At 46.5% G+C, this 26,741-nt stretch overlaps 3 protein-coding genes across 3 annotated transcripts; 1 reads left to right on the top strand and 2 right to left on the bottom strand.

Moving 5' to 3' along the window:
• The first annotated feature begins 840 nt into the window (after window positions 1-840).
• LSS (lanosterol synthase) lies at window positions 841-12,906 on the top strand. The gene is made up of 22 exons (XM_054070371.1): window positions 841-925; window positions 1,211-1,394; window positions 1,463-1,601; window positions 1,673-1,781; window positions 2,474-2,595; window positions 2,926-3,022; window positions 3,836-3,971; window positions 4,187-4,295; window positions 4,644-4,762; window positions 5,179-5,276; window positions 5,414-5,441; window positions 6,068-6,124; window positions 6,813-6,884; window positions 7,582-7,632; window positions 7,785-7,934; window positions 8,258-8,354; window positions 8,561-8,666; window positions 9,231-9,296; window positions 9,724-9,804; window positions 10,081-10,251; window positions 10,714-10,792; window positions 11,008-12,906. The coding sequence occupies exons 1-22, from the start codon at window positions 909-911 to the stop codon at window positions 11,191-11,193; spliced, it is 2,274 nt and encodes a 757-aa protein (XP_053926346.1). The 5' UTR covers window positions 841-908; the 3' UTR covers window positions 11,194-12,906.
• A 4,752-nt stretch (window positions 12,907-17,658) lies between these two features.
• Window positions 17,659-23,123, bottom strand: ASNSD1 (asparagine synthetase domain containing 1). The gene is made up of 3 exons (XM_054070365.1): window positions 21,645-23,123; window positions 19,896-20,077; window positions 17,659-18,785 (listed from the first exon to the last, which is right to left on the bottom strand). Exons 1-3 carry the CDS (start codon window positions 23,121-23,123, stop codon window positions 18,524-18,526), a joined length of 1,923 nt encoding a protein of 640 aa, XP_053926340.1. The 3' UTR covers window positions 17,659-18,523.
• Window positions 23,077-26,255, bottom strand: ASDURF (ASNSD1 upstream open reading frame). Its single transcript, XM_009566885.2, has 4 exons — window positions 26,181-26,255; window positions 24,705-24,758; window positions 24,109-24,184; window positions 23,077-23,216 (listed from the first exon to the last, which is right to left on the bottom strand). Exons 1-4 carry the CDS (start codon window positions 26,214-26,216, stop codon window positions 23,146-23,148), a joined length of 237 nt encoding a protein of 78 aa, XP_009565180.2. The 5' UTR covers window positions 26,217-26,255; the 3' UTR covers window positions 23,077-23,145.
• Window positions 26,256-26,741: the final 486 nt, after the last annotated feature.

Here is a 26,741-nt window from a genome sequence, read left to right as displayed (position 1 = left end):
GGCATCTCTTCAAGGTTACATGTAGTCCTAGCTGGTTCTTCTTCCTCTTTTCCTGGTCTTAACGAGTTCTTCTTTCTCTTATCATTGCACTAGTCCTCATTATCTGGCTTAACTGGCTAGGCACAGGCAACAGATCTTCATTATCAAATGCCAAATATGCTTCTGTAAGCAAAATAGCGACCCTAAAAGTTAAACAATCACAGCATTGTAATAATGCAAGTGAAATTGCTACTTTAAAACTTAAACTGGCAAAGCCTATCTTTAAACTTAAACAGAGAAGAGGAGGCTGAGGGGAGACCATATTGGTCTCTACAACTATCTGAAAGGAGGTTGCAGAGAGGAGGGAGCTGGGCTCTTCTCCCAAGTGACAGGGGACAGGACAAGGGGGAATGGCCTCAAGCTGCGCCAGGGGAGGTTCAGGCTGGGCATCAGGAACACTTTTTTCACAGAAAGGGTCATAGGGCACCGGCAGAGGCTGCCCAGGGAGGGGGTGGAGTCACCATCCCTGGAGGTGTTTAAGAGACTGGTTGATGAGGTGCTCAGGGACATGGTTTAGTGGCAGATAGGAATGGTTGTACTCAATGATAGAAGAGCTCTTTTCCAACCTGGTGATTCTATGATTCTATGCAATAACAGTGTCCTCAATGCCCGCGGCGGCTGCTGGGGCCGGCAGAGGACCTGCAGCAAAGCCTCCGCAACAAGCGCCGCGGTTACCCGGACGAAGGCGCCACCCCACGCCCTGCGCCACCGGCGCTGGCCCCGCCCCTGCCCGGCCTGGGCAGGGATTGGTGCTGCCGGACCGGCTGCGCCGCCCCATTGGCTGCGGCGCGTGAGGCGATGTCGGGCCAGGGCTGGGCAGACCCGAACCCGCGCGCGCCGCCGCCGCCAGGAGTGGTGTGCGGGCGGCGATGGCGGCGGACGGCGGGTGCGTGAGGAGCGGGGCGAGGGGCGGACGGCATCCCTGTCCTTTTTTCTGTCACTTTCCCTGCCGCTGTCCCTACCCCTGTCCCTCCCGCTGCCCCTGCCCCTGTCCTTCCCTCTGCCCCTGTCCCTCCCTCTGCCCCTGTCCCTCCCCCTGCCCCTGTCCCTGCCGCTGCCCCTGTCCCTGCCGCTGCCCCTGTCCCTCCCCCTGCCCCTGTCCCTGCCGTTGCCCCTGTCCCTCTCCCTCAGGGCGGGGCGCGGCGGGGCTGACGCTGTCCCTGTCCCTCAGGGCTGCGAGGCGGCGCGGCGGCCCGCGGCGCTCGGCGGCGGCCACGGCGCTGCCCGCGTGGCGCCTGCGGTGCGAGGGCGGGCGGCAGCGCTGGCACTACCTGGGAGGTGGCGAGGAGGAGGAGGAAAGAGGCGATCGGCGGGCGCAGACGGCGCTGGAGCGGCACAGCCTGGGCCTGGGCACGGTGCGGGGCGGGGCGGGGTTGGGGGGGGGGCCGGCGGCTGCCCCGGCTGAGCCGCTTTGTCCCTGCAGGACGAGGCATTGCCGGCCGCACCCGGGCCCGGCTCCGCGGGGGCCGCCGCCCGCCGGGGCATGCGGTTCTACGCCGCGCTGCAGGCCGAGGACGGGCACTGGGCTGGCGACTACGGCGGGCCGCTCTTCCTCCTGCCAGGTAGGAGCCGGGGGGCGCCGGGAGGCGTTGAGGGCGCCCGGGCGGCTCTGTGTCACCACTCGGTCTTCCAGGTCTCCTCATCGTGTGCCACGTTGCCAAGATCCAGCTGCCCGAGGGGTTTCGGGAAGAGATGGTGCGGTACCTGCGCTCTGTGCAGCTCCCGGACGGAGGCTGGGGCTTGTGAGTAGCAAAGATGCTTCTTTTAGTGGTGGCGTCTCAGAGATACAATACTTGGAGCTGCTGTGTAATCTGCCCAGGCTTGGGGACTGGTCCTCAGAAACTGGGATAGATCTGCGTGGTTGGAGCTGTGTAAACGCTCCAGGTATGCATTTTGCCACAGAGAGGGCTCGAGCATGAAGTCTGGCTGCATCCCCTCTGTGGCACTGTATCCTAAAGTATCATGTATCTATTCATAAAGGCTTGTGGTGATAGGAGGAAGGGGAACGGGTATAAACTGGAGAGGGGCAGATTTAAACTAGGCATTAGGAAGAATTTCTTCACCATGAGAGTAGTGAGTCATTGCAACAGGTTGCCAAGGGAATATGTGGATGCCTCATCCCTGGAGGTGTTCAAGACCGGGTTGGATGGGGCCTTGGGCAGCCCGATTTAGTGGGATGTTCCTGCCCGTGGCAGGAGGGTTGGAACTAGATGGTCTTTAAGGTCCCTTCCAACCCTAACTATTCTATGATTCTATGTGTGACAGAGTACCATAGAGCAGTGTTTCTCCCGAGGTTAGTTGGGTCTCCTCTTTTTCACAGTCACCCATGACATCTCGCTTTGTCCGGGCAAAACCAGCCCTGTGCAACGGGTTGTGTGGCTAATGCTAACACTTGGCTGATGGGCTTTGCTATCTCTCTGTATGCACGTGACAGGCATGTGGAAGACAAATCAACGGTGTTTGGCACAGCACTGAACTACATAGCCCTGAGAATCCTGGGGCTTGGACCAGATGACCCTGATGTTGTGCGGGCCCGTGTCAACCTGCACAGCAAAGGTTAGCTCCGTTGTGCCCAGCACAGCAACCATGGGGTGATACATTGGTAAGAGAAGTCTGGCAAGACTCAAGGGGTGTGTGGAACATGGGAGACTACCAGGTAGCGGAGGACCTGTTGTTCTTGCTTGCCCTTGATGGCACCTGCATTTTCAGTTCATGGTGGGAAAATGTGTTATGTTTTTTACTGTTGCCTGCTTGAATTTTTTCAAGATGTGTCCCAGCCTGAATGACGTGCTCCCAAACATGGGGGAGGTGGACTGTGCAATGGGGAGGAAAGCAGGGAGCCGGCGTAATTACATTAACACTGAAAGCTGATATTGCTCTCTGCAGGAGGTGCTGTGGGAATCCCTTCCTGGGGGAAGTTTTGGCTGTCTGTCTTGAATGTTTACAGCTGGGAAGGAATGAACACACTTCTCCCAGAGATGTGGTATGTGCATCTCTTGATGTGGAGGTAGGGGATCTTGTCAGTCCTGCCACCAGCCTTGACCCAGATCTCTCCCAAGCACTGGTGTTGGCTGGGGTAATTCCAGATATGGCCTGCAACTGAAGATGCTCAGACTGCTTGTTAGTTAGAAGACCAGCAAGGCCAGCCAGTCAGTAGATAGCACTGAACATAGAACTGAAGGAGATGCCAGAACCTGGCCCTGTTAGCTTCACCCAGGGTCCTCGATACGTTTGTGTGCTCCCTGCCTGATACCAGTGTATTGTGCTCTTTTGGCCAGCCAGAACTGGGCCCTAGCAGGACAGGACAGCCACATGTAAGGCTGCCAGCTCTTGCTTTCGCTTGTACCCCCTTGAATTACTCAGAGAATCAAAGAGAGAAACCATATGACATTTTCCCTGGAGGAAATCAGAGGCTCCACAGTATCAAGGGCTGCTGGTGCTTTGTCATCAAATGCATTTAACTGTCAGTCTGGGTCTCTACCTCCAAAGTCACACAAGGAAGAGGCTTCTGAACTGACTTCTCCCCTCCCTCTTCTCTGAGCTCGAGATCCTGCCTGCCTTGTGTCAGCTGGGCCAGAAGCAGTGTTTGCCGGCCCTGGTGGGAAGGGAGCAGCTCTGTTGGGAAGGATCTGAACAGGGCCAGGGTATATGGATAGACCCTTTTCTCCTGCTTTACCACCAGCAGCACGCCTGGTACAGGGGGTAGGGAAAGGCATGCCCTGCTCCACCTATCCCCCTGTCAGCACCTCTGTCTCTCCCTTGTTCCTCACAGTAGTTCCTTCTATGTTATGAACAGGCTGCTTCCTACATGGTTCCCAGCCCACCCATCACGGCTCTGGTGTCACTGCCGCCAGGTTTACCTCCCCATGAGCTACTGCTACGCCAAACGTCTATCAGCAGAAGAGGATGAGCTCATACAGAGCTTGAGGCAGGTAATGATGGGGGCTCCCTGATAAGGATACATGGCTTCCTGACCACCTGCTGTGCCAGCGATGTCTTTGTGGGCCAGCCTCTGTCTTGCGAAGTGACAGGTCTCATACCTGCACAGTCTCTCTGTCCAGGCAGTGGAGCCAACTTCCAGCAGCAAGCTGCCTCTGGGTGCCGCTTCCAGCTTGTCAGGCTGATGCTCTTTGTTTTCCTGTGCCAGGAGCTGTATGTGCAAGACTATGCTAGCATAGACTGGCCAGCCCAGAGGAACAACGTGGCTGCCTGTGATGTGTATACCCCGCACAGCTGGCTGCTGGGAGTTGCCTATGGTGAGTGTGGCATTAGCTGAGGCAGGAGGGCCCTTGTGGTGTGAGCCCATGGTGGTGGAACCAAAGCTGCTTTATATCATGGGGACTCGTTAGGGTCTATTGCCAGCCACTGGTGTGTGCCCTGGAGCTGGAGTGGAGACATGGATTGTGTGATGCTTGGGCTTCTCCCTCCCTGAGAGCAGCCGCAGGGCCTTGTGTCGAGGTCCTCAGGCCACTCTGGAGCAGAGCAGTTCCTGTGCTTTCCCTGAGTGGTTACCACATGAGCAGTAGTACATTGTGCCACAGCAAGTGAATCTGGCCGCATGGAGTGGATTTTCATTGCATGTTGGTTTTTTTTTCCTCCTGTAGCCATCATGAATGTGTATGAAGCCCACCACAGCACCTACCTGCGGCAGCGAGCCATTACGGAGCTGTACGACCACATCAAAGCTGATGATAGATTCACCAAGTGCATCAGCATAGGGCCGGTAGGAAACTTATTGTCAATCCTTTAGAAATCTTGCCTTTTAGGGACCAGCTTGTGACCGCTGAGCCCTGTGCAGTTGTGGCGTGTAACTGTAATCGCCAGATCTTGCTCCGGCACAACTCCTGCTGCTCCTAATGCTCAGGAGTGTAATGCTAACAGGGCACAGAAGATACAGAGGGTGTGGGGACAGCTGTGGCCCTGGTGAGGGCTGCAGGGAAATGATTTGAGGGGAAGCTCTGGAGTAGTCTCTTGGCAGCTGTCTCACTAACTCAGCTATGGTTAGTAATGCCACAAATGGAGCTGTTGGAATTAAGCCCGGGATCACCTCTACATTGCTTTGTGCTAGGTGTAAGGGGTACATGCCTCTGGAGCTGCAAGAAGCTGTATCCAGAGCAGTGATAATGCTGCTTTTGGCAGATTTCCAAGATGATCAACATGCTGGTTCGCTGGTTCGTGGATGGGAAGGACTCCCCAGCTTTTCAGGAGCATGTTTCCAGGATCCCTGACTATCTCTGGTAAGGGCTGAGCATGCCCCACTTGGCACAGCGTAGAGCTCTTGATTCCTGTGGACTGAGCACGCTGTGGCTCCCAGCCCACTTCCTGGCACTCTTGCTGTGCCTGTGCTGCAGCACTGTGCTTTCTCCTCCCACAGGCTGGGCCTTGATGGCATGAAGATGCAGGTGAAGTGCTGTAGGAGTTCAGCTGTGACTGAGAGGGACTCTGGCATGCTGGGGCAACCTGTGGAATAGTGGGATAGCTTATTCACTGTGGGCCTGAGCTTCTGGCATCTTGCTTTTGTTGTCTGGTGGTTTTGTCTGTCTCACTGCCATTTTCCTTGGCTGTGCCAGGCATGAGTAGTGTCCATTCTTCTAGCTGGCCTCTCTGTGGCTGTGAACGGAGGAGGTAGCTCTAGGCCTCTATCCCTTTCATCCTTAAGGGTCCTGGGAGAAGGATGGGAGTAAGACTGGCCCTCCGTATTACATGTGGACTGAGCTGTGCTTCTCTCATAGTTATGTCCCTCTGCTCCCTATTGCTAGCCATCTCTCCTGTCTTGGTTCTGCACAGAGCATGCTGAAGCAGCTGCCTCACTTCCTATCCCTTTAATGCCCCTGAGCTGCTGCATCTGTCTGTCTGCTCTATGCCGGCGCACAAGTTGTGATGCTGGGCGACATAAAACTGAGACACTGGGTGGGGGGGAGCTAGTAGGGGTAATGCAGAAGGCATTGCCTATGCTTTTCCACAGACCTCACAGCTAGGTAGGCTGCTGTCAGCACCTACCTCTCACTATCTACTTACTCTTTTCCAGGGCACAAATGGATCCCAGCTCTGGGATACCGCTTTTGCCATACAAGCCTTCTTGGAGGTAATGCACCCCTTAGTGCTACATTCTGCCTTGGGAAAATGGTCTCTCGTGGTATGTCCCCAAATACCAACAAGCACCCACTTTACATCCTCTTGGACCTCTGCTGTGCCACTTCTGGCATTGCATTGTGTGACTGAGCCAGCAAACACTTGTCTTCTCAGACCCCTCCTCAGATGTGGTAGGCTAGGTATCATCTGTACCCAGCACAGATAGTATAGCCCATCTTTGCCACCTGCCTTTGAAAACAGGAGGCCACAACACCAGCTAAGTGGATCAGGTGAAACTTCCCAGTTGCTGCAGTCTTGTGGTAAACCCTGGCCGTACCTACTTCCTCTTGGCCTCAAAACATTGCCATTTGACAGGGGCATTGTGCAGGTCTCCTGTTTTTCCTGCACTGGGGCAGAGACAGTAGGCATGCTTTTTGGAGGGTGGTGTGTTTGCCATGGTAAACCCCTAACCTGATCATATGGATATCTCAGTGATGCCAGCATCACTGTAGTGTTTTGTAATGGAAGCAATAAGAAAAGTATGAATGTAAACCTATAGAAAGGGCTATGTGAAGGGCCAGGCAGTAATGGCACCTATATCAGCGGGTCAGCAAGGTCCTAGCACATCCTCTTCTTCCTGAGGGGCACATTTGGTTGCCACAACTCCTTGCTGACTGCTGACTCCGTGCCTCTGTTTCTAGGCAGAAGCCCAAAAGATGCCTGAATTTACATCCTGCCTCCAAAATGCCTATGAGTTTCTCCAGTTCACTCAGGTGAGCAGAGCCTGTTGATGTTCTCTCTCACATGCTGGCCATGCAGACTTGGCTGCTTCTCAGATCCCTATTTCCTGCATCTGTTGCTTTCCGAAGACCTTTTCTGAAGGACTGGACTAGCAGAGTCCTAGGGACAACTTCCTGATTTCTGCTTCCTGTTGCTGGGAGCCACCTTTGCAGCTTGGAGAGGACCTTGGCCAGGCCCAAGGATGTTCAAGTTGAGTGCCCTAGCTAGGAGAGCCTGGAAAACTGAGCACTTAGGCTTTGTCCTTCATACTGTCTGGTGCCCACATGTTTGAAGTGTCCTTCTGGGAAATCCAGACTCCTTGGCTATTGACTACAAGGGCTCAGCTCCTGCTGGCCAGGCCAGTGGCTCAAGGTGGGGGTCACCATCACCAGCAGCTTGGTGCAGATGCAGTAATAGGTCTTGCATATTGTACTGCCAATGGGAACATTTAAAGCAGATGGCTCCCTGGCAGAAAAGCACCCAAACAGGGGACTTTAGCAACACTTGCTGAAACCAGGCCAAAATATGATGTCTCTTCAGCTCAACGTATGATTCTCTTTCTTTGTCTGGCTTCCTCGGTAGTGGGGAGTGGTGCCCCGTCCCACACGGTTCTGAATCTGCAATGGTTTCAGCTCGTGGTTCTGCATCAGGTACCTCCAGCCCGCCCTCATTGTTTCTTGTCTTCTGCAGATCCCAGAGAACCCACCTGACTACCAGAAGTATTATCGCCATATGAACAAGGTATGATGGCTGGAACTGATCCCTGAAGGATGCATGAACAAGGCACAGATTTGGGCAGAGGGGATAGGAATGAGCAGCAGTGACCCCTGCCCTCTTACAAGAACAGAACAGGTCAGGGAAAGGTGCTGAGCCCTCCTGTGACACATTTCCAGGGCGGCTTCCCATTCAGTACCCGAGACTGTGGCTGGATTGTGGCAGACTGCACGGCAGAGGGATTGAAGGCAATTATGCTCCTGCAGGAGAAGTGCCCCTCCATAGCCAAACTTTTTGCTTCAGAGCGCCTATTCGATGCTGTGAATGTGGTAAGTGCCACTAAAATTAGGGCCAAAAGAAAAGCAGGAAGCTAAACTCGGCTAAAATAAGGGAAGTCAAGGCCTGGTGATTTGTTAGATCTGATATCTAGTACAAGATCTCTGGCCCATTATGGCAACACCATATGGAAGTACATATGTGATGTAATGTAATGTGCTGGTTCAGATTAGGCCTTCATGTCAATGTGGTTTGGGACCTGGGTCAACACCGTGGACTTGCAGGTCTGATTTTGTCCTTGCAGCTGGGTTGGGGGCAGACTGGAATGGTATGCCTGTGAGCCAGTCCCAACCCCTCTCTCTTCTTGTTTGGCCAGTTGCTGAGCATGAGGAACTCGGATGGAGGCTTTGCAACGTATGAAACCAAGCGAGGAGGCCACTTACTGGAGCTGCTGAACCCCTCGGAGGTGTTTGGTAAGGGAAACTGTGTAGGCTGGTCACCTGTCCACTATGAAGGGACACTGGACTGGCCTCGCCATGCCCACTGGGTACCTGGCTTTGCCCCAGGTCCATCAGTGGGATGACTGTGCCCTGGCTCCAAGGGAGAGGTTGGCAGCATGTGACTCAGAGGCTCTCTAAGCAGAGGGGCTGTTGTACTGATATCCTTCACCTGCTGGCAGGTGACATCATGATCGACTACACCTATGTGGAGTGCACATCGGCTGTCATGCAGGCACTGAGACACTTCCATGACAAGTTCCCTGAGCACAGAGCCCCAGAGATCAGGTGAGGCACCGAGGTGAGAGTCAGGTAGGGGAAAAGGCAGGCTACAATGTCCCATGTTGCCGCCATGGCCTCTGTTGGCACAGCCCTTGCTGAGCTTTGTCAGAGGTCTTGCCTGGACTGCTGCTGCATTGGAATGGAGCAGCCTCTGTTGTGGCCCTTGGTGTGCATCGCTGGGATGCTGGTGGATTCTCCAAACCACAGCTCCTCCATAAAAGGCTGGAGCCCATCTTCTCAAGGAGCAGAGCAGAGGCTGTTCGGGATCAGGCTAGCGCAAATTGTTGGAGATATGTCTGCTTCTTGACTTAGCAGTTGCCTTGATCTTGCAGACAGCTGTAAACTGAGTCCCCTGTTTGCATGTTGGCATGAGGCAGAAGAGAATCCAACTTGTGCAATCCAATTTGGCTCTGAGAACCTGAACAATGTGGCTGCCTGTCTATGTGCTCTTGCCTCTTGAGCTCTCTAATAATCAGACCCATCAAAGCCTCAGAGAGGCTGATTGATGCCCCTGATGAAACAGCTACTGAATTTGGTCTGCTTCTGAAGCCAATGTCTTTTCCTGTCCAGAGAGACTTTGCAGAAGGGCCTGGACTTTTGTCGCAAGAAGCAGCGAGCTGACGGGTCGTGGGAAGGGTAAGCAGTGTCCTCAATGCCAAATTTTCTCTTGGCTGCCCCAGTGTGAGAGGGACCATGATGGCAAACATTTCTGACTGCAGAATCTGTGGGAAGAGCAAGTAGGGGCTGATTTTCCTCTGTCTCCTGTGCTTTACTCTACTCTTCCTCCAGCCCAGGTGGAGCAGGCACGTGGTGCATTGCACAAAACTCGACAGCCCCTGGGGGCTAGAGTGGCTCCAGCTTCTCTGGTCTCAGAGTGTGTGCTGGTGCCTGAGTTGAGCCACGAGCAGGTGCTAGTGGGACTGAGCGTGGTTGTGCCGTAGAGGAAGGCAGGCTGCAGCTCTATGCATGGCTGCAGCTCTTTCTGTGAGTGTGTCTATGTCCCAGCCTGCCTTTACCCCGGGGTTTGCACCCCTCACAGTACTGCTCTTCCTCTTCCTTCTAGGAGCTGGGGAGTTTGTTTCACCTATGGCACCTGGTTTGGTCTGGAGGCGTTCGCCAGTATGCAGCACACATACTGTGATGGGTGAGAAAGGAAGGGCTGTCTGGTTCCCCTGCCCCTACTCACCTCTTGGGCCAGGGCTGGATGGATGTCCTGGCTGTGCACGGGCTCTCCTGCCCTAGGTGCTGTTCCTCCCACACCCTGTGCCTACAAGATGACTAGGGCCCTCGCTGCCCGAGCCTTGAATTCTTGGGGCAGCCCTGGCCATGGGCAGGGCAGAGCACAGCTCTTGTTTGCAGCTGTTTGCATGCAAACGTTCCCTGCCCCCAGCCCTGTCTGATTCTCTGCCTGTCCATGCAGGGCTGCATGCAGAGAGGTGGCCCAGGCCTGCCAGTTCCTCCTCTCCAAGCAGATGGCAGATGGTGGGTGGGGAGAGGACTTCGAGTCATGCGAGCAGCGTGTGTATGTGCAGAGTGCCATGTCGCAGATCCACAACACTTGTTGGGCCCTGCTGGGGCTCATGGCTGTCAGGTAAGAGCAGCCTTCACCTCTTTAGGCATCACCTGACCCTGAGTGCTCAGCGAGATGAGAAATGCAGGCTGCGTTGTATGGCAGGGCTGGCACAGGCCCTGGGCCTGGCTGATAAGAGACGCCCAACTGTATTTGTGATCTTGTTGGTCATGAGCCTCCCGCAATGAGGGACTGGCCTGCAGAGTGCTCTGTAGACCAGTGAGGTTCATAATGCTGGGTGAGGGGGAGCCAGTGCGAAGCAAAGATCTGTCCGGATCACAATCGCAGGCCTCGAGCCTGGGAAGTGGTTGCCCTGTTCATAATATCTGGTATGCTAGGGTTGTGAGAGACCTTCTCAAAGTGTTCAGCATGCCTGTGACAAGCTCGGGACAGCCTGGAGGTGGCGTGAGTTCGCTAAGTGTATGGATAGGTGTTTTTAGATGGTTTGGATAAGAATGCTTACATCTCCTTTGTGTTTTTCAGGTATCCTGACATCAGTGTGCTGGAAAGGGGCATCAAAGTGTTGATTGATAAACAGCTGCCCAATGGGGACTGGCCTCAGGTACATCTTTCCTCTGGTCTTTCCAAGGGGTTCCCTGATGTTGCAGATGTCCTGGGTGTTGTGCAGCCGTTGCAGTGATGTGCATTTCCTTACCTGGAAGGGAAGCCACATGTGGCTTTTGATGGGGGACTTCAGGAAGACAATGAGCTCAGCACTGCATCCTCGATGCACTGTGATCCTGTCACCCATACCATCTTGCTCTGTCTCTTTCTCAGGAGAATATTGCTGGGGTATTCAACAAGTCGTGTGCCATCAGTTACACTGCATACCGCAATGTCTTCCCCATCTGGACGCTAGGGCGTTTCTGCCGGCTGCATCCCAACAGCCCTCTTGCTGGGCAACTGCAATCTGGATCCTTGGCCTCGGCAGGGAAGACCATGACAGATGCTTTGTCTGCCTGAACCTGGGCCATTGCATATGCTATGTTCTCTGACTCATCTTAGATACTGGCTCCTCCATGGGGCCATGGAGGTTTCCTCTGTAGGATATCTCAGTGCTGATCTTAACAGTTGGACCACTTCCTCTGCCAGGGAGGAGTGCTGCCGTGGTACTGCAGAGCCTCTGTTTACTGTTGAACCTCTTCTAAAATTCCACTTTTGAAAGTTTTTGCCAGGTATATCCTCCTTCACAGCACGGTGATTGAAGTGCCTTTTCAGATCAGTTTGGTGATCTGAGAAGATAAAGCTGCATTGTATTGTACATCTAGACGGACTCTCATGGGTAGAGTAAGGCTGCCTTTGTCTTCCCCTTGTACTGTCCAGGTTGGCTGTCTACAGCCAGAATGTGGGATTTGGGGCCTCCACTGTGACAAGCATCATGACAGCTTGCACTGCACAAGCTCTGCTGAGCTGGCCTTTGTGTTGTGTGTGCCAACAACTTCCTTTGAAGTGCTCTCTGCTCTGGAGCCTGTGCTGGGAGGGGAGGGGTACCTGTCCTCCCCCAGGCACATGGGAAAGAGGAGTGCTTCACATGGTTTTCTTACTGTTCTGTCCCCCATCTGGTGGCACTTGGCTTCCCAGAGCCTCACAGGTGAAATCACTTCCACTCTGAAAAAGGGGAAACTGAAGCAGAAAGCACTGAGGTGGTGAGTGTTAGGGCACAGCCTGGGTGCCTGGGCTCCAACTTTCCCCCGGCACACCAGGTGCCTCTTTCAGGTTATGGTGCAGTTAAGCATTCACATTTTGTCAGACAGGTTAATAAATTGCTAATGGTGTTGTGAGTGGTACTTAACTGCGTGTTGGTCTCTATATGGTCTGCTCCAGTGTGTGTCTCAAGTGGAGGTGAGCTAGCGCAGCAGTATCCTGTAACCTGGCTTTGGTCACCTGTCCACAGCAGTATCAGTAACATCTCCACCAAAAAGCAAGACATGTTTGGAGTCTGTGCCTGCTTCACCCCTGGAAAATACAATCAAGGAAGCAGCTGTCTGAAGGGGAATGATCACTTCCCTTCACCTGCTGCTCACACTCATGCGAATAAGCCCAGTGTGCTGTTGGCTGCACTCTCTTGGACTTCTTGCCCACCAGGACCCCAGTCAATTTTTGTAAAGCTATTCCCCAGCCAACTGCCCAGCCAGCTGACTGGCTTGTGTTGCTACATGGGGTTATTCCATCCTAGGGGCAAAATACTATTTGCCAGCATCTAATTTCCTAGAAGAACCATGGAATCGTAGACCTTCCTGTTCAACCCATTTCTCCAACTTCTGTGAAGTGGCTCTACTCTGTACCATATTCTTCACTTGCCCAGACTGGTAGAGTCTGCAGGTTTGCTGAGTGTGCACTCCATCCTCTTGCCCAGGTTGTTGGCCTAATACAAAGCTTATTTTGAAAGGAAGCATGGTTATGGTATGTGTATTACATGATTTTTGTTGTTTCTTTTTGCTAGTATTTATACAGAAAATCTGAACAAAACTAAGAACTCCTAGGTACCCCAGAGCTTGGAAGGAGTCTTCAGGTGCTGTGCCAGTAGTGTATTTTCTAATATATTCATTTTATTGCTGAAAAACGATAGATTAGTATAGCCACAAACCCTCATGAAAATGTAAATGATACATAAAAGCTGCTTAGCTAAGCTGAAATAGCATATTTGGAGGTTTATAAGTGTATGTTTTCTGTACTATCCAAGTTTTTTTTAACTTGCAAGTCAAAAAAAAAAAAGGAAAAAGTATGCAAAATAAAAGAAAGGCAGAGTTACGTGCTTAACCTCCACCTTCTAACTGGGAAGTAAAGCACAGCCAAAAATACGTAAGAAAAATAAAAAGTTGATATTTTCAGAAGACAAATAACTGGCTGTCTACCCCCACATCCTCTGGAGCCCCAGTCTGTTGTTGATCAAGATTCTAATCCGATTAGAAATACTTCAGCAACACCAGTGAGGTTGTAGTTTCACCCTTCTACGTAGAGGGCAATGCTGAGGCTACCAGGTTTACATAGATCTGTTGTGAGGGAGGTTCAGAGGCCCTTGTTTTTTGTCAAGGAAGGAAGATGTCCCCCGTGTCTTTGAGTTTCTTTGAGTGCGTCCAACTAAGGCTTTTATTTGTTTATGTATGGATTCTGAATGATCTGCCAGATCCATACAACACAGCCTTCAAAATCTTCACACCCATGGCCGTGCTAATACTAAAGATCTATTGCAGCTCTATTTTGTAATGTAACATGCCTAACGCTATTAACATCAGCTAACAAGCCACTCAAAGCCATTGAAGTAGCATTGGTCAACCGACATCCCAATTTTGTCAGCTTTGTCAAGGCCGCTGCAGTTGCTGCCCCAGGAGCTAATGCTGAGGCAGCTACAATTTCTCCAGATTCCCGGAAAGGTGACTGTACTCTCACAGTCAGCCCCAAATTAATGGATAGATCGTTTATTTTGTTTACTTCATTTCTTGTTATAAATCATAGTGAGATTGGGAGTTAGTAACGTAAGCCATCCAAGGCTACATAGCCTGCAATTAAATTTTGACAATATTCCTCCGCACACTTTACCTCCATTAATCAGACAAAAAATTTCTACAGGAAAAGCAACTGGAAAAGAAAAAGAGTGTGATACTTTAGGAGAGATATGACTATACAAGGCTGTAGCGTTTCTATACACAGGTAAAGTAGCATTTACATTCTGACCTTTCTGAGTGATGTTATAGGTACAATTATACATTAACATAAGCATCCATTATTACTGACCTATTTCGCTGGAACCTATCTTGGACCGCTGTCTGTAATGGCACAAACATAACCTCTTCCTGTCATTTTTAGCTCAACAGGTCCTTCCCATTCGCCTGAGTCCCAGTCTTTGTATAGTACTTTGATACCTTGCTGGTCCTGGTTATTCAGTCCTGTCTCTAGCGATCGGTGATGGATTACAATAGGAGGACTAGTTCTATTTCCAGTTAAACGTAAAAAGTTCAACACATAAGTCGCCTTTGCAATTCTTTCACTAGGAGGTAACATTTCTCCCCCCCTTTTTTTTTTTTTTTTTTTTTTTTGCAAAAGTGACTTTAAGGTTGCATGAGAGTGTTCTACAATCGCTTGACTTATTGGTGAATGTGGAATGCCAATAAGGTGTTGTACTCCCATCTGTAAAAACTGTCAGCCCATTTACCAGTGTGGTATTACACTTAGATTTTTCCTCTACACATTTTTGTTGCAAAAAGGTTATCAACCGATGGCCTGGATGATGAATTTTAATTTGTCCACTAAAGTTTAGCAAGGCCACTTGTAATTCTAAACTGTTCTGCATACTCCACTGTAAATATCGGTCTGTCATCGGAATGACTATTGTTTCAGGCTCTTTCCCATTCAATTCATCTAGCCGATCTTGACCTTTCATGATTAACTGTGCAAACGTTTCTACTCTTGTTACAATCGTCATTGATGGCTGATTAGATAAGAACTGCCATTATATAATTTTTAATTTGTCCAAATCGGTTTCAACCCATTGCATTATTAACCCAACAGGCTGAGAAAGCGTTATCGATGATCAAAAAATTGTCAGGCCACCTATATGCTCCGCGATGTGCTTGTCTGTTGCTTACTGGATTTTTTTTTTTTTTTTTTTTTCCAGTTTGGGGAGCTTTACTTTTAAAAGGTATTAATTGTGCTATTAGACCAAATGTCTGACATGGAATAACACAAACATACATATTGGATGACCATCAAGTCGTCTATGGGCTTTTCTCTGAGAAATGGCTTTTTCAATTTTGCCCAAAGTTTGTTGTGCATCACTCATAAAAGTACGAGGTGCTGTTAAAGCCATATCCTCCCTTAAGAAGATCAAATAATGGACTTAGTTCTGCATTAGTTATACCCAAATAAGGTTTAACTAGACTGATTGTTCCTAGGAGCTTTTTTAAATTGTTTTAACTACTATTTGCAATTTGGTTTGCTGGAGTTCAATTGTGGCATTCAATATTTTCCACTCAAGATATTTCCAGGTTTTAATTTTTTCAGGTGCGACTTGAAGGCCTATTTTCTCTAATACAATCTTTGAAATGGTATTAATTGAGCAACACAACTGCTTTGGGTGATATACACAGGTGGGAAAGGAATATAAACCATAGCTTGTATTTGTCCAGTAAAATCAGAATTAATAACACCAGGTTACACAAAAAGAGTTTGCAAAGTGACACTCGAATGACCTACTAACCAAAGCACTTAAACCGTTACCAATAGGACCAAAAGCTTGGAGCAAAACCATGTGAGTGTTTCAATCCCTTATTATTGAGGAGGCTGCGGAGAAGATCCAAGCAGGAGCATTTACTGTTGTCACACCTCTCCGCTGCATGCTGGGTTGCTGGTTTCCTTGGTTCTTTAATGTTAACGGTTTACCCCCTGGCTTCTTTTGTCTGTTTTTACCTGTATGGGCATTCTCAAGGCTGCAAATGCATTAACTTTTCTATTCCTTTGCAGTTTTTTACTCTCAGAGGATACTCCTTTTGGACTCTTAAATCATGTCTTCATTAGTATCTGGCTAAAATTCCCTTTACGGTTGTCTGCACTAGGACCCAGCAGTTGCAGATCTGATAAGGGACACTGGAATGCAGAGTGTTCTTCATAAATTGTTACTCCCCTAGAGAGAGATAAGGACTCCCAAGCTGAAACAATACAAAAACCCTTCACTTTCAAACAAAATCAGGAGTAAGAAGGGGGAGATGGGGGGGGGGGGGGGGAACTCACACACAGCCACAGGGCTGGGGTTTTTTTTCTTTTTTTTTTTTTTTCTTTTCTACATTCTTTTTTTCTATTTTTCTATTTTTTCTTTTTCCATTTTCTTTTCTGTTTTTCTTTCTGTATTTCCTATTTTCTTTCTTTTTTCTATTTATTTTTTTCTAGGTATTTTAAAATCTTGTCATCGCAGCCTTTCACTTCAGAGGTCCCAGGTAAATCTTTGCCGTCTTAATGGACGTTTGAGATTGAAAGGTCTCAGAGTTGCATTTTTAAGATTAATCAAAACAAAGGCTCAATATAACCAAAACCCAATTTGCAAGTCTTACAAACGTTTGAAGTGCTTTAAACACACACAGGCATACACACACACAGAACCACTCTTTTGAGAGCTGGATTAATATACCTATACAACATTGTTTACGACCGGTCAATAAGAATAGCACAATGGTATGAATATTTAAACTATACACGGTACCGAACACATACAACACTTAAAATATGCACATATATTATAAAATAAGGTTTGTATCAATTGTTTAACAGGTAATAGTCTTTGGTTGTTACAGCATTTTCGTGGCAGAGGACTATCCTATGACGGCTGTGAATTATTCATGCATATGATGGAGCCGGTGGCTGTTTCGAGCAGTGGGGCGGTGGGCAGCTTGGCGACGAAACAGTCAGTACTTTCTCTTTTTACAGCCTTTTGAATTTCTTTTATCGCTTCATAACTAACTGATTTCCAGCAAAGACCTGGTGTTTCCTCTGCCACGACATCTTCTTCCTCCTCTGATTCCTCGCTACTATTTTCTGGTGTTGAATTTCAACATCAACATTCAGATCATCCTCAGGGGAGTTGTCATGCCCCATTTGTATTGTAGGGCCACAGACCTTCACAGGATATCCTGATTTTTCCTGGTATGTTATCTGGACCCTCTAGTTTTTGCATAGCTACTGCTGCTAACTGTTTTTCTACCTTGTAACGTTTTATACAATTTGTAATCTCTCTCCAAGCTTTCATTAGTTTCTTTACAGCTTTATCACCATCTATAACTGCCTCCCACAGGATGTTCCCAAATTTGCGCCATTCACTTTCCTCAAATACCTCATCCGGATCCTTAAAACATCCCTTAGTTTTTCTAAGGCAATGAGGCCTGCAAGTTGTTTGAGATATTGTGAGTCAAGTCCTCACTTCTCTAAGAAGCTTTGTAATATTTCATAAGCCACTTCTTTATCCATTTCTGGCCAGAAAAAAAAAGCCCTTATAAAGTCTTACGTGCAGCCCTGTTCCGTCTTATCTCTCCAAAACCTTATGATGTTGGGTGGCGGATCTGTTTTTGACCGATCCAGGCGTTCGGACTAGAGCGTGACGATCCCTAACGAAATCATAAGCTCTTAGTCTTCGCCCTCCGGTCGCTGCATCCCGGCGCTTTTCCCGACTCTTACATGCAGCCCTGTTCCGTCTTATCTCTCCAAAGGCTTATGATGTTGGGCAGCAGATCCCTTTTGGACGATCCAGGCATTCGGACTAGAGCGCAACGAACCCTGACGAAATCATAAGCTCTTAGTCTTCACCCTCCGGTCGCTGCATCCTGGCGCTTTTCCTGACTTCCTCAGCCGACAAGGATCCCTCTGTTCGGGCACCAATTGTTGTGAGGGAGGTTCAGAGGCCCTTGTTTTTTGTCAAGAAAGGAAGACGTTCACAACCCAATATGAGTTATAAGCAGGCTCTGTTTATTGCCTTCAGATAGCTCAGTTATATACAGCACGAGTTAATTATGCCTACTAGTCCTAGTCTGATTGGCGAAGCCTAAGGGTTAGGTATTTACATGTATCCTCCTACTTGCGGTTTCAGCTTAAGCTAGTTTCTCATTCTTTCTACAGCTAGTTCCCTAAGGTTATTTATGAAACTAGTCAAGGTCACAGTGTCCTTGCCAGTTCGTGCTATCAACATGATTGTGCAGCTTCTCGGTACTCGTCCATTCGGTCTATTATGCAGGCCTATGCCTTACTTGAATGTAGCATTTTTAAAGAGCCATGTCCTTGTTCTTCGAGCCATTCTCCAACAATCATTCTCTTCCAATTTTGTAGATGATCTTTACTGTGGGCAGTCGAGTGAAAGGTAACCAATCAATACTAAAACATTATTCTATTCATGCTTTGCAGTTTGCAGTGAAAGCGCTACCAGGGAAGACACTAACAAGCAGCAGCATTCGGTGCTAGCAGCTTCCCTGCAAGACCGGCCCTGTTCTACAACAGAGAAAAATCGACTGTACTGAATTCAATATATGTGACAGATTGGACAAATTCAATACACTTTTTGTGATGCCGACATTGGTTACGACAGGTGGGAAAGCCAACCCCTGGCTATCCTCTCTTCCCCAGCACCCATTACTCCCTTCCCCCCTGAGGATGCATTCACAGCGAGTCTCTAGTACAAGTACACATCTACATGTATTACTTTGATGTTCAATAATAATGTCCGAGTACGTAAAAAAACAGACCAAACATTCTAACAAAACTCCAAAGATTTACTGAATCTGCATATAGAATAAATACAATATCTCAAGATGTAGCTTTATAAGTTTTCTACTGAAAACAACTTCAGTCTGCTGCATGTGTCAGATGCTTTTTCACTGTTACTCTCTAGTTTTGCAATCCTGGACCCAAACTGTACAGCCCTTTTTGGCAAAATGGTTGAGGCTGTAAGGCCCAATTCTTTTGCTGCAAGGCGCAGAATCAATTTCTCACCAATTCCTCGTGGTAAAGACAAGTCAGCTTTTTCTGAGATGGGCAGAGAATTGAGGAATGAAACAACATCTTCGTCGAGAAAAGGAAACCTAAAGGAAAGATATAAATGGGGAAAGACTCTTTTAAAACTTCATACAAATCATCCTGGTCTTCTCCTTTAACACATATGCGAAGGCTTCAGACTCTGTGTAAATTCCTAACTATAGATGTACCTTAAATATTAGGACTGCAGCACTAAGGCACGCCTCCAAACCAGTTACACTGTCTTGGAGAAAGAAAACATATTATGTTTAAACTTAGAAGTCTGAAGTTTTCAAAACTCAAGCAAAGAAAAGAACAAGCACCAGAAATTCTGGGTTTATACAAACCAAAACCTATGAAAAAAATAAAGCAAAGAGCAAGACAAATCTTTAAAGTAACACTTCTCAAGATAACTTCTATTAATACTGAAAAACACTATAAGACTATACACTGTAACTTTGAAACAAAAATATTCACACCACAAATTCCGACAACATCCTGAATTCCAGGTATTGGCATTTAATCACAAGCATGATTAATAGCCTTGCCTGTCCACCACTGCAACTGCTAGACTAAAAATGTGCAACTAAGATTTGAAAAAAACCCTAGCACAGAGATTGCATGAATAAACCTTTCATAGACATGAGTAGCCTCCGCTACTTGACATCACCTAAGGATTTACTTGCAAGTTGGTGGTCACATGGAAGAAGAAAACACAAATTAAATGATTCTTTAACTATTCTGACTTAACAATGAGGAAACGCAGTACCTTGTGATTATGCCTTTATTGCACTGACAGGAATACATGGCTTCTATTTTTTCATTCTCCAAAGTCACTTCCCAAACAACCATACCAGAACACTTCAAAGACTGTTCAATTTAAGATGATAAAACCAACTATATTCTGACTATTTCAACAGCTGCTGTTGCTTCTTAGAACTTTCAGATGGAAATGCAGTGTTAAGTTGCTATCTTTCCTTAAGTAACTCCCACAGTACTACAGACCACTTTTTAAAAAAAACAAAAAAAAAAACCCCACAACAAAGTACACATTAATGAAACTGAAACAGAACTGAGAGACAAGAAAATGCATACAAGTTCCAATTAAGCTTTCTGTTGGAGTGTTACAAGCAGAATCTAACTGGAAAAAACAATTTTCCTTCACGTTAAAACAATACCTGGCTTCTTTTCCGTGATCACCAATAATCCTGTCATCTCTACCAAGATTTCTAGAAGAAATACGATCTAACTCCACTTCAATTTCTTTATTCAGACCCTCTAAGCCATATTTTCTGAAGCAAACACGATGACGAGAATACCCAGCCAGCTGTTCATCTGCTCCAATTCCTGTAAGCACAACCTAAGAAAACAGAATAAAATAAATCTTTCTTAGTATCTATGCAAGCTAACAATATGTAACAGATCTAGAATGTTTAACTACATCTCAAGAAGAATAACTTGAATCTTCTAAATACATTACCTGTCATGATGAGATGTGCCTTACACATTTACAGAGCCTGAAACGGTACCCAGTAAAGTCACTGGAAACTTTAAGCAGGTTATCAAACAGACCTAAAAGTACACACAAATATTTCTGCCGAGACAAGCAAAACCCACCAAAATAATGTGTGCATCACAAATACACCAGTATCTTTGAAGAATGTCTTTGTTAGTTTCTATTACAATAAACAGCATTTAAGCACTGGTCTTTATAAAAAAAAATTGTTGTTGCACATTCTGCAATGCCAGGTTCTAAACAATCCCCTGAATGTATAGCCAGATTACTATAAATTTACCAACTACCAGGTTAATGAAAACTGCATTACCTGAAACAAAAACGCATCATATTGTTCTGTCTACTCAGTCATAAGCACATAAAATGTTATCAAGAGAAGAGTGCTACTACAGCCTGTCCATTACTATCTTCAACAGCAATTCATAATAAAAGCAGAAGTCTTACCATAAACAGTCAAGTGTGTTCTACTGATCAGACACCAGCTAGTGGTCAACTAACTTTTCATCTGTGCACACTAGTAGATAACTGATGGGAAACCAAGTCAATTTTGCTCTATGTTTTAACAGCTCATGTCCCATTTCAACACATTCTGGGCCTAAGATGAATTTGTACATTTTGCAAAGCTGAGATGCACATCTTTAAGTAGATCAGACAACTAAATCAACTGTGTTCTACAGCAGTAGTGATCTAGCAATCAGTAGAAAAGTAATATAAGCCTCAAAAATCAAAGGCAGCAGTGAACTGCAGACTCGTGAAGTTAAACGGTCCCTCCTTCCCTACACAAACCATCAGGAATTTGGAAGCAAGAAATAAGAATCAAATTCCTAAGAAAATCATCTAGTTCCTAAAAATTTTTTACTTAAAACTATGCACATTAAAATAAGTTACAAAAAAGAAAAAACTACTATTTGTAGTTTTGTCATTCAACCAGACACTAATTACAAAAGATTCTAAGCAGTCATCTTTTCTGCCATTATTAATTGTGATTTTGGCACATAGTGTGCCTAAGTAACAAGCTAGTACGTTTACAGCAATTGGGGTAAAACAATTTACTTAATACTTCATTAATTTTTTACCTCTAAATTTGTTAACCTGCTCAGTTCGGACTGAATAGCAGTTACCAGTACTGAAGCCGAAACACCAAAAATGAGAGACAATTGTTATTATTTTTTTCTTAGTCACCCTGTTGCATATTCAAGTTTAATGAAAAGCCATACACATTGCATGATAAAAGAACCGACTGCAGTTTTAAACTCCAGAATTACTCAAAGATTATCAGTACAGAGCTATTCTATGTTCTGCCACTGAATTTCAGCAGCTTTATGAATATTAAAGATCTCTGCTGATTTCTGAAACAACAGAAGGATTTTCACATTCACAGATCACGCTTGAGGCAGAAAACAACCAGTACCTTTGCAGGGCTCTTATATGGTGTCAGTTCTCCTTGGTTATTAATAAAACCTTCTCCTCTGGAAGCAAACCAAATTGCACAGCCAATGCTGTCATCCAAGACTGTATCCAGTGGATAAATTAAGTGATTAATGCATTGTTGTCTCATTTTTTTCAATTCCTCTAGCGTAACATTAATTTCCACAAAATTCCAGGTTCTTGAAGGGTTAATGGCTTCCAATTCTTTCAGTCCTGCCCTACCAGTAATTCTGTCTGGAACAGCACAAGATAAATGAGCACCAGTTTTAGTATCAAGATCTTTACAACTTTCTCGAGGACAAAGTAAATCAGGCTGTACTTCCCAGTTGGCTTGTTTTTTACTGGCACCCTTTTGCTTAGCTTGTTCTTCTATCATGAAAGCTACATTGAGAAGATCAATTGGTTCCCCTAACGGCACATGTCTGTCAGCAAGAGCTGCGATTACCATAGAATCAATGCCACCAGAAAACAGCACTGCTACATATGCTTTCCTATTGGTCATGCTTGGAACTTCTCTTGTTTTCTGATCTTCATCTCTAAAGAGACATAAAACTCGTTTCTTCACTGCTTCACCTAAAATGTCAATCAACCTATGGACTATTTTTTTCTTATGTTCCTCTGCAAGAAACCCTTGAAGAGTTTCTACAGAAACCATATGGGAAATTTTGCTAATATTAGTGCCTGGACATTCATCTGAAGCTTCAGAAATGGTTTTATTTAAGGGGATAACTGGAGCTTTGAGACATAGATTTGATTCATTCATCACGAGAGTTATGTGTTTTGGGAAGTCTTTCGAAACTTGGTCCAGAACGTTAATGAAAATGTCTTCTGCTGCTTTCTCTGTGCAGCTGTACTTCCATGGAAACAATGTTAAAGACAAAGACTTAGTTGCTGCACAAGCTTTGAGATCAATTTTGAAAATTCCACATGCTGGGACTTCTTGCCATTGGTTACTTGATTTGGAATAAAATCTTACGGATGTGAGACAGAAAGCACTGTCAACCTCATTACTGAATTGCCAAAGCAAACTACGACGACCAAAATAATCTCTACCAAACCATACACTGTGTCTAGAGGCTTGATAATAAATAAAAGACCATGGACCCCGAAGTGATGAAAAGAGTGACAAAATGTCTGCTTCACTACTGCATAATGTAAGATGACGAAACATTACTTCAGTATCATTCTCTAGATCTCCTACAGGCACTCCACTGAAAATCTCTCCATTCCAAAGAAAAATATTGCTATTGGCATCTTCCAAAGGCTGAGGGGTCGCCAGCCCCCTCAAGTGAAGTACATGGCCAGAAAACAGACATTCATAAGAGAGATCAGACGCAGTTTTTATCAACTGTTGGCTACTATCCGGTCCTCTTCTTCTAAGAAGGTAGAGTAAGTCTTTGTTCAAGAAATCATGAATAGTGTGCTGGCTACACAAGGTAACAACACAACAAATACCACACATAGTGACTCTAAATTCAGGTTGACTATTTCTTGATTTCAGTCTTTTGCGAATTTTCCATGTCCTGATATGCCTTCTTTAATTCATCTAATGTATCTGTGTAAGAGGAAATACACAAATAATCAGTTTCATGAATTAATAAGTTTAGAGTGAGCTTTGAGTGGGTATATTTGAGAGTAAATCTAATAAATCAGTAACTCCAGCCATTTGCTCAATTAAAGAGATAAACAACAAACACTAAGTAACAAAAGTGCTATAGTATTGATGTAACACAAACAGTTCATTGTAGCTTGTGACTCTTTAATTATACAAAGATGATTAATTTTTTTTCTCCCAAAGGAAGCCACGCTACAAGTATAAGAATTAGGGGAATGGCCAACTATTACCTATATAATCACCATGATTTACACATTTGTAATAATAAGGAAAGTTAACTGGCAATTAAAATGTCAACACTATTAACTCAAATCAAAGGAAAGAAAATGAAATCGGCAATTGTACATTCCGGAAAACAAATTTATACCTCTAAATTTACATATTTCTAACAACTGTCCATCATCAACTCTATCATCCATTCTCCTGTCTTCATAATCCCACAGTTCCATTCTTTCTAAAGTCTTCTCGATTAACTTCCAGTTTAACTTGTCATTACTTTCTTCCTACTCATCCTGTGCAATTTTTAGACTTTTTTTTAAGGGTCAAAGTGCTATACAGCTTCACAAGGGGCACCAAGAATAATGACTCTTCCGTGGGGCAGATGTTCTTCCTCTTCCTACATCTCCACACACCCATCTCCACACACCCACACATCCACTGGAAACACTTTCACATTTATCCATGCAGAAAAACAAGCACGCCTGAGGTCTACTTGGTATTTGATATACAGTTCCCAGTTGTTCATTTTAATATACCTTTGAAATCATAACCAGCAACAAATACAACTTTTAAATAGTTAACTATTTGATCAACTCTTACATGGCAAACTTACTTTTGCATTGAGACAGCGTTTCTGTTCGGTCTGCAAGGAAGAATATGTTGCTATTGGGTTGTTGCCTATAAACTTTCTGTAAAAAAAAACAACACAGCATTAAGTCAAAGCAACAAACTCTGGCAAACACACTGCAGCAGAAGCAGGTACCCCTTCACTTTTTTCCGACAGGACAAGTACTGCCCTGACAACACCAGCATTCTAATGTCATACAATCAAAAACATTCCATTACCAACCCAAGAATATTTTGCATTTCTCTTTTCCTCATACATGAGAGATCACGTTTTATTTTAAAACACATACACAAGAAAAGTAAAAATAATTCATGAAGTCTTGTGATCAACTCAAACATCTTAAGGAAATAACTCAGATAAAACATAAAAAGGCAAAACCCTTCAACAATGTACAGTGTATCACTGCACAAACGCACGTAATCAAACCATTTGAAGGACAAATTATTCAGAGAAAAGCCAGCCACATCTGTATTAAAATCTTTATTACAATGAATTAAAGATAGTATGCTCTGATTTTGTCTCTATGCTTATTTCTCTGATGCTAGAATGAAGTAATCAAAAGCAAACTTGTAAATACTTACCCGGTTCTTCTTCAAATTAGAAAGCTCATCAACTACAACCTTCTGCTCTTTAATCTGAAAGGCAAAAGATGTGCTTCAATTTAATTACTAAAAATAAACCACCGTATTATAATTGTGTCAGTGAATACAGTGATATTTTAAGACAGCTACATGCATATACAGAATCATAGAATAGTTTGGGTTGGAAGGGACCTCAAAGATCATCTAGTTCCGACCCCCCTGTCATGGGCAGGGACATCCCACTGGCTCAGGCTGCCCAAGGCCCCATCCAACCTGGCCTTCAACACCTCCAGGGGTGGGGCAGCCACAACTTCCCTGGGCAACCTGTGCCAGTGTCTCACCACTCTCATGGTGAAGAAATTCTTCCTAATGTTCAGTCTAAATCTGCCCCTCTCCATTTTATACCCGTTCCCCCTTGTCCTATCCCCACAAGCTTTTACGAATAGTCCCTCTCCAGCTGTAGCTGCTGTTCTCTGAATAGACTATTGAAAACAAAGCAGAAACATAAAAATGAAATGCTTAAAATAACAACTTTAGAAATAGGTTATCTTCCACAGATTGCTATTTCTCCTACCCACAAAAGCAATCACTACTGGGAAGCCAGAGCACCTCTTAACTATTTATAGATAGTGAGTGCACATTTTCCCCAGAAGAAAATAAAGCATGCACACAACTAATTAAAGTAACTTCAGGCAACAAAATTTAGCATAAAATCTGGAATAGACTTTATAATCACAGGCATTCTCCAGATTAAAATGAAACCAAGACAACACCAACCCCCCTAAAACTGTATTAAGAGCCATGGAAGGTTTCCTGGTGTTCTGGAGTTTTGTACAAATTCCACAGTGGGATTCGCTGCTTTGTTAAACCATCCTCAGAGGTGGCAAGCGTTCCCATTTTCCTTCAAATGACAGCTGACAATCACAGAGTGGTTTGGGTTGAAGTGACCTTTGAGATGATGCAATTCCACCCCCTGCCATGGGCAGGGACACCTCCGACTGGCTCAGGCTGCTCAAAGCCCCGTCCAGCCTGGCCCAGGAGCACTGCCGCAGCAGCCAAGAGAGAAAAAAAATCTGTTCAGCAGGCACTCAGTGCTTTTTGTTAGAAACAAACAAATAGTCCCCTTGTCTTTGCTTTTCTTTTGTGCGTCCTGGAACTGCTGCAGCACCAGAACGCCACCACGGAGCTGGGTTAGCTAAGGTGAACGTGGCAGAGAAAAAACAACTTCCAGCAGCCACGGCGGTGCCGAACGTTTACGGTTCCAACAGAGACCCCGGCAGCGACGGCTCCGGCTGCGAGCGCGGCGGGAATTCCCACCTCTGCAGCTCCCCGGGCAACCCCAAACGCCACTGACTCTATCCCAAGCAGCCACACGGAAGGAAACCAGCCCCGCCGCACCGGCGGCTCCCGGCGGGCCCACGACAGGCTCGGGCGCACACAAACCCCGCGCGGACCCGGGCTCCACCCGCCCCTCACCCTACGGCTCAGCTCCTCGCGCCGCGCCGCCGCCATAGCCACGCGACACCGGAACTCGCGCCGGGGGGCGGGGCCGGCACGTGACCGAGTGCGCCGTGGGAGTGGTGGGGTGGTCGTGGGAGTATCAGGTGGGAAAAGACGTGTTGGGTCCTCGCGTCCCATCTTTCCTATCTGCAAGTAAACCATTTCTCTGAGCACCTCGTCTACCCGTCTTTTAAACACCTCCAGGGATGGGGACTCAACCCCCTCCCTGGGCAGCCTCTGCCGGTGCCCCATGACCCTTTCCGTGAAAAACTTTTCCAGATATCACAGAATCACAAGGTTGGAAAGGACCCATTGGATCATCGAGTCCAACCATTCCTAACACACCCTAAACCATGTCCCTAAGCACTTCATCCACCCGTTCCTTAAACACCTCCAGGGAAGGCGACTCAACCACCTCCCTGGGCAGCCTGTTCCAGTACCCAATGACTCTTACTGTGAAGAATTTTTTTCTGATATCCAACCTGAACCTCCCCTGACGGAGCTTCAGGCCATTCCCTCTTGTCCTGTCCTCAGTCA

Source organism: Cuculus canorus, chromosome 6 (genome assembly GCF_017976375.1).
Source record: "Cuculus canorus isolate bCucCan1 chromosome 6, bCucCan1.pri, whole genome shotgun sequence".
NCBI lineage: Eukaryota > Metazoa > Chordata > Aves > Cuculiformes > Cuculidae > Cuculus > Cuculus canorus.
This window is presented reverse-complemented; position numbering and strand designations above follow the sequence as displayed.